Source organism: Archocentrus centrarchus, chromosome 19, assembly GCF_007364275.1.
Source record: "Archocentrus centrarchus isolate MPI-CPG fArcCen1 chromosome 19, fArcCen1, whole genome shotgun sequence".
NCBI lineage: Eukaryota > Metazoa > Chordata > Actinopteri > Cichliformes > Cichlidae > Archocentrus > Archocentrus centrarchus.
Genome location: NC_044364.1, coordinates 19,033,633 through 19,047,018, shown reverse-complemented (window position 1 = coordinate 19,047,018; position 13,386 = coordinate 19,033,633). Strand labels below are relative to the sequence as shown.

Below are 13,386 nucleotides of genomic sequence, written 5' to 3'. Positions count from 1 at the left end.
ATATTTTCAAGATTCAGAATTTAAATATTTAATCACCTGTAGAAATTGTGTTTGTGCTTTCTGATCATTTTACATCATTTTGATTCAGAGAGTAGAGACCATTTTATGATACACACACAACGGCAACTGTAGATCTTTTATTCATTTTGCAACTTATGTCATTTGTCGGTTCACATATTGAATCACTGTGCTGTAGAATAAGACAAAATATCCTTTATTCAGCCCAAAAGTGCATTACAGCAGCCAAAACACAGTCTATTAGAAAATACCTCAACCAGCAATACAATCAAGTCAAATTTAAAAAGACTAAACAGCTCAGTAGTAAAAATATAACAGAAGGCTCTGTAAGAATATGTCTATAAGGTGTAAAAGTCAGAATCATTGTCACTCATAATTCATTTAATGTTCAGAGGCAAAATTAGATTGTCAACATTAAAAAAAAAAACAGATAATAGATTTTTTTTCCTTACTAACATGCAGTCACTGCAGGACCCCCCTCTATCCAGGGATCCTCTACTACAGGAAGTAGTAGGACTAATTTACCTGCATATAAAGTAGTTAAAACTAGATATTAAGCAGCTACAATTCTGTTCACTTTTCTGGAGAAAAAAAAATGATTTGACTCTTCCACTATATTTAGCTAGGCATCATTTGGTTACATATTTAGTGAATCAACAAAATAAAAATAAAAAAGATGTTTCTTTGAATCAGTATATACAGATACAGCTTCAGCTGAAATGTGCAATTAAGAACACCCGTTTCCTACCTGCTACATTCATTGCACAAGGTCACCACCTAGTGGTTCACAGTGTTTGTACTTCAACTCAGTGGCAGCATTTCTGTAGTGGTCATAAATATTTCATCTTTTTGGGTGGGAGGCAGCACACAAACTGTTGCACATGTTGCATCATTCTCCTCACAGAAGTGTTGTCATATGTTTTGTCCTGAATTTAATATGTATTTATTATGCATTCACAGTGAGGTCAGTGCGGGATCAGTCTGATCCACTGCACTGCTCATTAAACACACTGATGACAGTACTGAGCCTGTCCTTCAGGTACATCTCAAGTGTTTGCAGGGACATCTTTCTCACATCGTATCCCCTGAATTGTTTCTTAGCCGTCTTATTCACAGGCACAATCTCCTCGCTGCTGTTGGGATCATTGCGTCCGATGGCGGCGTATGTGGGAAAGGTGTTCTCCAGCTCTTTCGGAAGACTTTGATTGTATTTTGGGCAGCAGTAGGCAGACCACAGGTACTCTGGCACTGCTACGCGGTGATTGTTGAGCCAGTGATCGTCACTCTGGTAAGGGATGATGCCAGTCACTACGTAGGCCTCTCCGAGACAGTAGGTTGCCAAGGTATGGTTCACACTCTGCTCCAGGAACACCCAAGGCCCGTCGTTAGAGCCCGTCTTTTGGGGGACCACGTTGGTGAGGGTGAAGGTGGCATCGCGGGTGTCGTGGCTCTTGTGGTGAAGGCTGGGGTTCAAGTGACCGCGGGAATAGGTGGAGTTGATGTAGTCATGCTCCACAGCCTGGCTCTCCACGATGTTCTGGTCCAGGGGGGGTCTAGGGAAGGGTTTCATGGTGCCATCTGCTTGTGGGTAGGCTAACTGTTTATAAGCAGAGGAAGAAACCAGGAAGGAAGTTTATTACAGATTTTGCACTTCACTGAGTCAATAAATGAAAGTTCTTTAAACTGTATGGCCAAAGTTCTGTGGAAACTCCTAAAGATGGATTGATACTATTATTAGCACAGCTCCAATGGGGGTACCTGGTGGGGAGTATAAGAACACCACCAGGTCATCACCAACCCATGTAGGGTTATGGGATTTGTTTAAGCCTCAAGCAAAATAAGGAAATTTCATACAATAAAATATGTTAGTTTTCAGATGAAGTTTATTTTGGCGTTACAGTTTTTCTCTGAAAGAAGTGCTGAATGTTGACCTGTCCAAAGTCACCCATGACTTGGTGGACAAAAAATATAATGCCAACATGCACAAGAAGCTTCCGCTGTGGTTTTACTAAACGTCTAGGGCCAGTAAGCCTAGTTCAAGACTATAAATGTGTTTTCAGGGGAGACCTTCATTTTAGTCTGGGACATCAAGGAAGCATGACCTGTGCCAATCAGTGCTTCTGTACTTAATAAGAGAAACTAAAGGATGAATAAGAGAACTAAAGTGCTGCCTTATTTCACCTCGGACACAAATTAGGCAAATGAAGTCATTATTTATTTTCCCCCTTTGTTAAAGAGAGGAGCAGGGGCTTTCCGCTGGGAGGAGGGGGGCAGTGGGGCATCCCCTGTTGCAGTGGCAGGGGAAACCATGTACACTGTAAACCCGGATAAGTTGAATCTACTTAAAAAAACCAAGGTAACTCGTTGCCTTAAATTTTTTAAGTAATGAAACAGTTTATTTAACTCAGCCTGTTAAGTAAGCACTACTCCATTTCCAATTGAACCAAATTGTATGTTCTAATTGACCAAACTTATCTTTTATAGTTCATGAAAAAATAAAATGTCTTTTGATCAATCAATCCCCCTATCCTTTTCATGGTTGTGTGGGGGTGGGGGGGGCTGGAGCCTATCCCAGCTGACAAGGCAGTAAGATGCAGGTTACACCCCATACAGGTCACCAGCCTGTTGCAGGGCTGACACAGACAACCATTCACACCTGTGGGCAATTTAGAGAGACCAATTAACCTAACCCCAGTAACTGGATGTCTTCAGATTGTGGGAGGAAACCCACACAGACACAGGGAGAACATACAAACTCCACACAGCAAGAGTCCCAGGCTAAAGTGGAATTGAACCCAGACTATCAGATAGCTATTCTAGCTGTGAGGCAGCATTGCTAACCATCATATCCATGCAGCTGCGCATTAATCCAGTCTGTTAAAACTGGTATAACTGGTATATTTAGCAGGTGCAAAACTTGATGATATTAAGTTGTTTGAACTCAAACACATGATTACAATAAGATAGACCATCAAAAAGTACAGTCTACTCAGCATTAACAAGTAATGTTCACATTCTAGGCCATTTTAAGTAATATGAACTCAATATTTTTAAGTGGAATCAAAATGTGGGTTTACAGTGTATACACGTGCTGCATACTACACTGATCATTCAAAGAAATGCCAGGTTTTGCAGGGGTTCAGATACTACAGTATTTTGTTGGAATCTTAAACCTTTATTTTTTTTAACTCATGGCCTTTAACAGGATGTTGTGGACAGATTTCTTGATAGAATCAGTTAAATAATAAACTCCTACCTTGAACCTGTGCAGCTCATACACACTCAAAACTACTTTCTGTCCTCACTTTAGCCTCAGGGTGACCGGATTGCGCAGCATTTCTACCCCCTCAAAAAGAGTCCCCACTGAAGCCCAAAGATGCTGACTGGACAGAAAAGAAGCTGACTTGATGGTTAACATGTCTGAAAGTTTTGGCAGTGGCACAAACTCTGAGTTTCATACACTTTGATGCTTCAGTTTTTATTTAATTTTTTTAAAGTTTAAGTTTCAATGACTTCACACCGTTTGTGGGCTGCGATCAGTCTGGAGCACTGATAAGGCAGGAATGGATCGCCAAAAATCAGAATTTGGCCCAGAAGCCGATATAAGAGAAGTGCATACGCTAAAAAAGAAAAGTCAACACTGTAAATGTTCCCTCCTTGCCTACATTTGATTTGCCAATAAAAGTCTTTGAAACACAAAGTTTGTGCCGGGACTGTACACAAAGACCATCTCATACAACCATAAAACAACTTAGGAAGAAGAAGTTCACAAAAGTTGAATTCAGATAAAGTACTCTGTCTCTGTGTGTGTGTGTGTGTGTGTGTGTGTGTGTGTGTGTGTGTGTGTGTGTCACCTGTAAATTGGCCCATGGAAACAAACTCTTTGGCCTGTTGGTTGGGATGCGCTCACTCTAACTCTACCAAACAGCACCAGTCATAATTTCGCTTTTACCGTTTAATATGTCTTATTCTTACATTTGAAACATTACTGTGTGCATTCCAGTAAATTTCCCATGTAACACGTGATCTATTATCGCTGACAGTGCTATGGATCAGTTACTGTAGGCTGCGCTGCAGTATTTGTGTTAACCGTGAACTTCCTCTTACATGCCAGATTCCTCTTGCTGCGCAGAGATTTGCACCGGCGTGCTCGACAATCACATGATTTTGTTCTTGACGTCCGCGCGCTTTGAGCGGCGAACAGTGCTGAGGCTGTGCGGCGTCTCTGCACGCAGAGCCGACTCGGCACAAACCAAGTCCTCAAAGTTCTGCTCTACTTGGCCTTCTTTTCTTACCTGCTCTGTTTCCATACCAGTCTCAACAATGCAGACAATATTCAAACATCCTCACCTGTGGCTCATATTTCCAGCTTGCTGAGGGTCTCTTTCCGGCGGGTACTGTGTACAAATAGGCGGAGAACCAAGGCGAGCGACGGGGCCGACTGTACAGCGTAGCAAAGTGGTAGCTGTTGTTAAAATGCTGGCAGATCGGGGTCCCTGCCAGACCCTTAGGAGGCCAAGACCTGTAGAAGAACTGCAAGCACGGGGTGAAGTCCCCGACATCCGCCGCACACAGCGAGCAGCCGGCGGCGAAGAGCAGAACGAGCAGGGCGCAGGAGCGACGCATCTCTCCGGTGCTGAAATGCGTCTCTGTGGACTCCAAGAGCCTTTTCATACCTTCACGCAAACACGCGGTGCTAGGAATCCACGCGTGGCTTTTCCCTTTACATCAACACGTGACCCAGTTTCAGTTAAAAGGGGAAAAAGGGGAACTAAGATACCGCCTACTGTGTACATTTCACTTGAAGCAGAACATTTTTAAACCAAGTCAGCGTTTTTTTCTTTTGGTTTGTTTTTTCGGAGTGGGGGGTTGTTATTTCATGAAAAGTACAAACACATCAACATAAAATAAGAACAAGAAATAATTCACTTCAGCATTAATAGCAGAGGTGTTTGGAGGTATGGGGTGAAACATGATTAGCTCATAATCAGATTTACCCGAGGGTCCGAGGCATGTAAATGTAATCAGACCACGTGGATGCTCCTGTAACTGTTGTCATATTTTTGTTGCATAATTTGGATCATTTCTTTACAAGGCCCGTGTCATTCTATTTAATTCACATCTATTATGTGTACGTCGTGGTTTTAGTCTTAATTTCAAGCTTGCTTACATGTCTGCTTACTTCGCTCTTCTGCAAACAAGCAGCAAGTGTGAGCATCTAGTGCAGCAAGAGTGGAAAATTTTATGTGACCCTTCAGACATGTGCTTAACCTCCTTAGACCCTGCTTCCTCATATGGGGATGTTACATTTTGGCCTTGCTGCACCATGTACTTCATACTGCTCAATAATGTTTTATGCTTTGTTAAGCCATGTTGACTGTTGTGTTATCCTGTAAAATAAATTCTTCCCCGCCTGAGGACATTGTTTTCACAGGAGTATATAACAACCATGTAATGTTAGTTTAGATACACATCTGATCACAAATATCTAGAAGAAATTAGAAATGCATCACAAACAGGAGCTCAGGTCTCAAGATCACCGGAATGACAGCTCATCCATGATGTCTGCAGCTTTTTTTTTTTCTTTTTGGCCCTGTTTGAGTAAAATCACCATTTTAACTCCCAACATCACTGAATAAGAGAGAATGGATGCTTACTAAAGTAGAGCATGCTATCCACCCTGTACCCCCTCATTCTGACTCATCTGGAAAGCAAACACTCATATGACAGGATCTCGCAGCAGCTGGAGGAGAAGCTGCAGCTGCCAAATGTGGAGCCTGAAACTTCACTTTATTACACAGAGCCTGCAGGTGGTCTTTTGACATAAATATAATTTCATATGGTTTGCCTTTTTGAGTCTGGAGAGGAGGTGAAGACGCTGTTGGGTCTTTTTGCTGACTCAAAGTCATATCATCAGTTAGATATTCCCCCAAGAACCCTCTCTACCACAGGACCATTGATGATCGAACGGTGATGGCTGCACATGACCAGTGCTATTATATTTATGTCAAAAGTCATGAGTGAGAAAAAAATGATGATGAGCAGACAGTTATGCAACAGTTATTTTATGCTGTGCAGCAGAGGAAATGCTAACAACTGTCACTGGACTAAAAACCCACAGTGACACTGGTGTCACAGTTTTGCATGTCAAGGACATTTCCTTAAATACGTTTGTAGTTTAAAAGATTGTTTTGAAAATCTGTATAAATTTTCCTCGAAAGAGAAATGTGTGGAGGCCCTTATGAGTTAATGCTCAAGAAATCTCGTAACTGGATCAATGCTTCAAAACGTGCCTCAGAATACTGCAGTTTTTATGATTTTGTTCAGTTTCAAAGTTCAATGTTGCGCACACACATTAGTTAAACTGGCAAACTTCACTTTGCAAAATGTCAACAAATCCTCGAGACAGCAGCTTACTGATGTGCAGCACACACCAACTCTCATTAGTAAAAATACACGACACAAAGGCAAATATTTTACTTTCAACTCCATTTAAAGTTTAAATCCTTTAATGACTCAGCAATTATACAGAGTTGAAAGTGTATTTTAATGCAGAATGTTTGTGCTTTTACTTCAGTAAAATGTTATAATTTACAGAATAGTACATATACTATAATATTATCACTTTTCTATAAGTATAGGGTTTAGTCCAGGATACTTCTACAACTGCAAAAAGTTAAAAGTCAATCAGCATTTGATCAGAGACAGTGATGATTCATAAAAAAAAAACAGAATTTATCAAAGTACCAAAAACAGCTCTTTGATATTGTTCTTCCTGGTTTCTTTATGAACACAATTAACATGTGCAAATAAATAAATATTTAACTTATCAAAGTAAAATTAAAAAAAATTGAAAGTAATATTTTAACAGTGACACAGACAACAGACGGCTATTGATGTGTTGTGTTTCCCTGTGTCTGCAGAACCTTCAGATTTACACAGACTGACAGCAACAACCTTCACTGTTTCTCACACACTGGTTCACTCAGCTGTCAGGTTGTGTTGTACACAGGCAGCCTGTCACAGCCTCTTCTCCTGCCCACTCCACAGACTGCCTGCTCACAGAAGCTGTAATATTATCTGGATGTACTATTAGAGTGGAGCTGAACCCACAGTGAGTGGACATCTGCAGCCAGATGTGTACAACTGTTTCACTGAGTGACATGTGGCAGCAACATAAACATTTGTTCACATTTTAGAAAAGTCTTGCCTTATTTTCCTGTGTTCCTCATTATAATTAAAAAAAAAAAAAAAGCATAAATGTGATACCGTACAGCAGAGCGCAGAGGCTTCAGAACCTGCAGGTTGGTTTTTTAGTTTTCTTGAGCTTTAAAGTGCGGCTGTGACAGTTATTTTTACTGCTACACAGAAAATAATAACTGTTGATGGTTCATTCGGCCATCTTCGTTGCCCAAATTACGAACAAATATGATTAAAAGCAGCGGTTGTGTTGCTGCCTCGGTGTAACTCGGTGTAACTCGCGGTAACATGAACGGTCCGTCACAGAGGCTTTGGCGTCACTGATGTGAACCTGACCAATCACATTAGGATCCTTATTCCTTTGGGCTCCGCCCCCCAAACTTACCTGCCAGAACTTGAACACCTGCCGGTGAAATGAAATTAGGAACCTTCTCACTCCAGCCGGGATTTCTATCGAGAAACAAAAGAAAAGAAAAAAAAGTTTATTTTTGAGATGGCTGTGATTGCAAACTAAAATCAGGAATATATTTAACATTACATCTTACACTCCTCCCACCTTATGCAACACAATAATCAGGATTTGGGGTTTTTTTTCTGCTGCACTCTGAGGCTGAGCTCCCCTTTTCCAGGCCGATCTGAAAGTACTTTTCTCCACAATCTCAGGGATTTAAGGTAGGTTACCACACTTTCTCTGTGACACATTAATAATAATTAAATAACTATAAATGCACTTCTGAAATGAACTCAGCAACAGGCATACAGAAAGAAAACTGAATGCAAGTGCATATTTCTTCTTCTTTTGTGTTTTTAGTTTGTTAGAAAGTCTTTGCTAAATGCAGATGGTGAGATTAGAGACTGCAGGCATTAATCAGGATGTACACACCACTGGACTTTGATTAGCAACATTTCACATTAACCTTTGAGAATAGTGTAGCTGAGTGTGTGTGCATGTGTCTTATTAAGGCAAAAAAAATCCATAAGAGAGCTCCTGCAGCAGGAACTATGTCAAAAAAAAAAAAAAAAAATTGGAGTACTTTGCAAGTATTATATGTTTTGTCTGTGGACAGATTATGTTAAAGCAGCAAAGTCCAAAGTGTAGAGTAACGCAGTCCTGCAACTTTACAGGGGTACTGATTAGAGTCAAGGAAATCTGAGTTCAAAGAGGGCCAGATGTGTTCTGTAATGTAGTAATAAATAGAGCATAGGTTGGACATTTAGTGATTTCAGTGCAGTTTCATTTACAGAGCCTTAGAAACCAATAGGAATAGGAAATAAGAAATGGGGCTTTAGAGGACTGTGGGAATTCATGCCACCTGGAAAAAACTTCTCTAAGAGACTTTATCAGGACAGCTTTGGCAGAGATCTCCCCAACTTTGAGATTTAGTTGAAATGTTAAAAATGAAATATGATCTTTTCAAGATCTTGGAAAAATATATTAAAAAAATACAATTCTTTACATAGAAAACCACTGATTCTTGATTGCATTATCTGAGTAAGTTACTGTGCTTACAAAAATGAAAGGAGGGACATCCTTTGCTTTTTCAAACACATTTAGACAGTCCTTCTCAATCAATAATGCTGTAATTCAGTAGGTCCTGCAACCTAGTCAGGACAACAGCTTGATAAATTAAGTTGGAAGAATTTATGCATTAGTTGTAGGATCATACATAGAAAGATAACTGCAAAATTAACAGTTAATTTTTTGGTGTTTTATTGTCTTCCTCAGACTGAATCCATGGGGAGCATTGCAGGAGTTTGTCTCTTTCTTATGGGGGTGAGTTTGTCCCTACTTGCAAGTCCTGTCCAGGGTGGAAAGATTCTAGTGTTTCCCGTTGACGGCAGCCATTGGGTGAACATGAACCTGCTGATCCAGAGCCTCCACACCAAGGGCCATGAGATCACTGTGGTCCGCACAGCCACCAGCTGGTATGTCAAAGAAGAGGCACCACATTACAGCTCTATCACTGTCACCTTACCAGAAGCTGTCTGCATTGAGGAACAGGACTTCTTTGTAACGTTCCTGGCCAAGATGCTGGAGATCCAAAAACAGGGGGCGTCATTGATAGGTATCGTGAAGTTCTACTGGGAAGTGCTTGGTTCACTGTCCAAAATCTACCAACAGGCCAGTCTGTTAGGGGTAGAAATATTTGAGAACAAGACTCTAATGTCAAAGATTCGTGATTCTAATTTTGACGTGGTTCTTTTGGACCCTGGACTTCCTGTTGGAGTTATAGTGGCTCATGAACTGAAGCTTCCAGTTGTTTTTAATGTGAAATGGATGACCAGTGGGGATGGCCATTTTGTGATAGCTCCATCTCCAACATCATATGTCCCAACTTCTGGAAATGCTGTGTCTGACAAGATGACCTTTTTGGAAAGGGTCCAAAACACATTCCACTATTTCGTCAACATCTGCATTGATAAGTTCATAGCGTGTCCTCCCTATGATAGAATGGTAGAGAAGTACTTTGGTCCAGATGTGAACTTCTATCAGCTTCTTCAAGGAGCAGACCTGTGGCTCATGAGGGTGGACTTTGTCTTTGAATTCCCCAGGCCTACCATGCCGAACATCGTCTACATTGGAGGATTTCAGTGTAAGCCTGCTGAGGCCTTACCTTCAGACTTGGAGGAGTTTGTTGAAAGTTCAGGAGAAAATGGATTCATCCTGATGTCTCTGGGGACGCTGGTCAGTGGTCTGCCAGTAGAAATAACTTCAGAAATCGCAGCTGCCTTTGCCCAGCTTCCTCAAAAGGTCATATGGAGGCATGCTGGTGAGCGACCCAACAACGTGGGGAACAATACAGTTCTGGTGAAATGGATGCCCCAGAATGACCTGCTGGGTCACCCCAAGATAAAAGCCTTTGTGGCCCATGGTGGCACTAATGGGATCTATGAGTCCATGTACCACGGAGTGCCAATTATAGGCATTCCCCTCCTGTTTGACCAATTTGAAAACATTTTGAGAATGGAAGCTCGAGGAGCTGCTAAAATGGTGGATGTAACAAAAATCAGCCAGCAGAATTTCCTCAAAGTCCTACAAGAAGTTCTTAACAATCCGTCCTACAGGAACAACATGAAGCGTCTGTCTGCTCTCCATCGAGATAGACCAATGCATCCTCTGGACACTGCGGTTTACTGGATTGAGTTTGTCATGAGGCACAAAGGAGCTGCACATTTACGCACTGAGTCTTATAAGATGCCTTGGTATGCATATCATTCTGTGGATGTTATATGCTTTCTGTTGGCCATCTTGTTGATGCTGACAGCCATTGTAGTCGGAGTCATACGATTCCTGTGCCTTCGAATGTGCAGGAGGAAGAAAGCAAAGCAGGAGTGATCCTCAAATGAAAGTAGATCTAATTCAAATGTAGTAACAGTGTTAAAGATTCCTCTTATTGTCAGCCAATCACATAAAAATACCAACCCCCGGAGCCTTAGAGTGCCACTGTTGTCCAAAAACCTTTAAACACAGTGGGCCACATTGTTGTGATCCTACATTCCTACAAAAAAAAGGAAAGCGTTCCACTTGGTTTGGGGCAATGAACTGAAAGAAAATCAGGAAATACTGGGTGGCCACCTTTCCAAATACTAATCCTTTACTCATGCCCAGAAGAAGGAACAAATTATAAACAAAGGAGAAAAAATGTATATAAACATGCAATATAATGAAAATAACTGAGGCCAGAGCCCTTGAATGGTGAGACTTGCATCAGCGTGGATTCATGTAGATTTCAGGCAGTTCCCGGAAGTTCTAAGCAGAGAGTTGGAATATATGAATACAGAGAAAAAGCACTGTTATCAGTAATTAGTAGTTCTCATACCACAGTGAAATGAATGTAGATACATTTGCATATATATTTATAAGTAAAATATTTAAGGATTTGTGTTCACAGCAAGCCTTACCTGCCTTCCTGACATATGTAAGCTTATATTACCATGATGCATGATGCTGTTGTTGATTTGTTTTATTATTTAATGTTGTATGCTAATCAATAGCAATCAAAACTTTTATTTTTTTTTGATATTCGTTGGGCCATTTTGCCATTTCTGGATAGCAAACTGTGAAGATAGACAGGAAAGTGAATGCGAATAAGTTGCCAAAATGACTTCTTCTTCTTCTGAATAAATATTTCAGAATACATTATTTGTCTTTTACCTTGCAAGTAGTTACCACAAGGAATTGATGAAGTAAATCTCTAATAAACTAGGAGAAATGGACAGCATATGACATAGTTTGTGTGTCCTTTCCCTGCTGATGACCCTGTATACATTCTCTGCTGTTGTGTGCTGTTCTGCATGGGGATGCTGCACTCAGAGGAAAAGAGTATGCATGTACAGTCATCCCACTGGTGTAATGTTTGGTTAATTAAAAATAAGAAGGGGCTTGAAAAACCCAGGGGGATGAGTCTCGGGGTCAGGGTGCTGCCTCAGGGTCAGGGTGCTGCCTCAGGGTGAGGTGTGCTGCCTCACTGCAGAGTCTTCAGGCAGAGCCCTCCTGTGGTTCCTGTGCTGACAGAGAGTGAGGACAGCGAAAAAGACAGAAAATGTTAGACATGTCTGTACAGGCTTGGACAGGTGATCACTTTAGGAGGTGAGGTGCAGTGTTTATTATCCAGCTTCAATTATGGGACTTGTTGTTAGTTAGAGAGCATTTGCTGTTCATATCAAACCCTCAGAAGGCTGCCAGGTTGTGTTCTGAAGGAATGTGCAGAGCAACTGAAGGATGTTTGTACATTTTCAACTTCTCCCTCAGACAAGTCAAGGTTCCCACCTGTGAACAAAACTTTGCCTTATTTTGCTGGTTCATTCTGTTTGTTGCATATGAAACTCTGGCTGTTTAATACTGCTGATGGTGCCCTGCAGTTTCAAGACAAAAATCCTTAGCAGTGGTGCTGACTGCTCATTTGTGGGCTGTGATTTGAATTTAAAATGAGATATCTTTTAGATTTAATCAGTGGGCACACATTTGTATCATAGCAATTAGCACAATAATTGATATGGGTGTGTGGGGGCATTTTTCAAAAATGAATGAGGAAGTGTTTGCATGTGCAACTTCTGGTGTCACCAAAAGGGAGCCACTCCCCACAAACTCTCATTTTAAAATGTCCGGCTTTATAACAGAAATAAACCTGTTTCAGTCCTGGAGTTATATATTTTGCAGGTATGTGAAAATTCACACTCTTCAGCTTTAGGTGCATTCAGCGCTTTGCATTGTGGTTGGTGATGTAAGGCTTGGATGCAGCTGCTCGGCCATGGAAACCCATTCCATGAAGCTCTCTACGCACCGTTCTTGAGCTAATCTGAGGGCCACATGAAGTTTGGAGGTCTGTAGTGATTGACCCTGCAGAAAGCTGGTGACCTCTATGCGCTATGCACCTCAGCATCCACTGACCCCACTCTGTAATTTTACATGGCCTACCACTCCATGGCTAAGTTGTCGTTCCCAGTCCCTTCCACATTGTTATAATCCCACTAACAGCTGACTGTGGAATATTTAGTAGTGAGGGAATTTCACCACTGGACTTGTTGCACAGGTGGTGGTGGTACCTATCACTGTACCACACTGGGATTCACTGAGAGCAACCCTTTCACTAATGTTTGTAGAAGCAGTCTGCATGCCTAGGTGCTTGGTTTATACACCTGTGGCCATGGAAGTAATTGGAACACCTGAATTCAATGATTTGGATGGTGAATGAATACTTCTGGCAATATAAGTGTACGGTGGCGTGCTCATTCAGCATGATCGCTGATTGCTGGTGGGGTTTTCCCATTCATAGTAGTATATTCCTGCTTCATAACAACTGCATCGTGGAAGAAGGTTTCTATAACTCATCCATGTAATTTTTTTAAGGCTCAATTCAGACGGTGGCTGTTTTGATCGACAGGTGTACCAACATAGGTAGCTGTAGCCACTAGCTATCTGCTGGACCTCTACTAATTTAAGTAAAAGAAACTGAGCTGTTGATCAGTTTGTGCTGCTGGAGCCTTTTGGGGCATTTTTGAGGGAAATTTGGCTTCCTGTGTGGTATGGCACATCCAGGAAGTTTGCGCTTCAGTTTGGATCAGTGAAATTCTACTTTTAGTCTGTTTCTTGGCACTAATTAGTAGATATCTGTATCTGTGCTCTGCACGAGTACAGTTTATGGATGCATGCTTGCTAACCAAGCT

The 13,386-nt window shown here is 41.4% G+C and overlaps 1 protein-coding gene and 1 pseudogene across 1 annotated transcript; one reads left to right on the top strand and one right to left on the bottom strand.

Annotated features, from left to right (window-relative positions):
- Positions 1–187: 187 nt before the first annotated feature.
- On the bottom strand, positions 188–4,720 carry LOC115798731 (endonuclease domain-containing 1 protein-like). Its single transcript, XM_030755682.1, has 2 exons — positions 4,369–4,720; positions 188–1,615 (listed from the first exon to the last, which is right to left on the bottom strand). The coding sequence occupies exons 1-2, from the start codon at positions 4,690–4,692 to the stop codon at positions 995–997; spliced, it is 945 nt and encodes a 314-aa protein (XP_030611542.1). The 5' UTR covers positions 4,693–4,720; the 3' UTR covers positions 188–994.
- Positions 4,721–7,833: 3,113 nt separating this feature from the next.
- Positions 7,834–11,296, top strand: LOC115798730 (UDP-glucuronosyltransferase 2B15 pseudogene; annotated as a pseudogene).
- Positions 11,297–13,386: the final 2,090 nt, after the last annotated feature.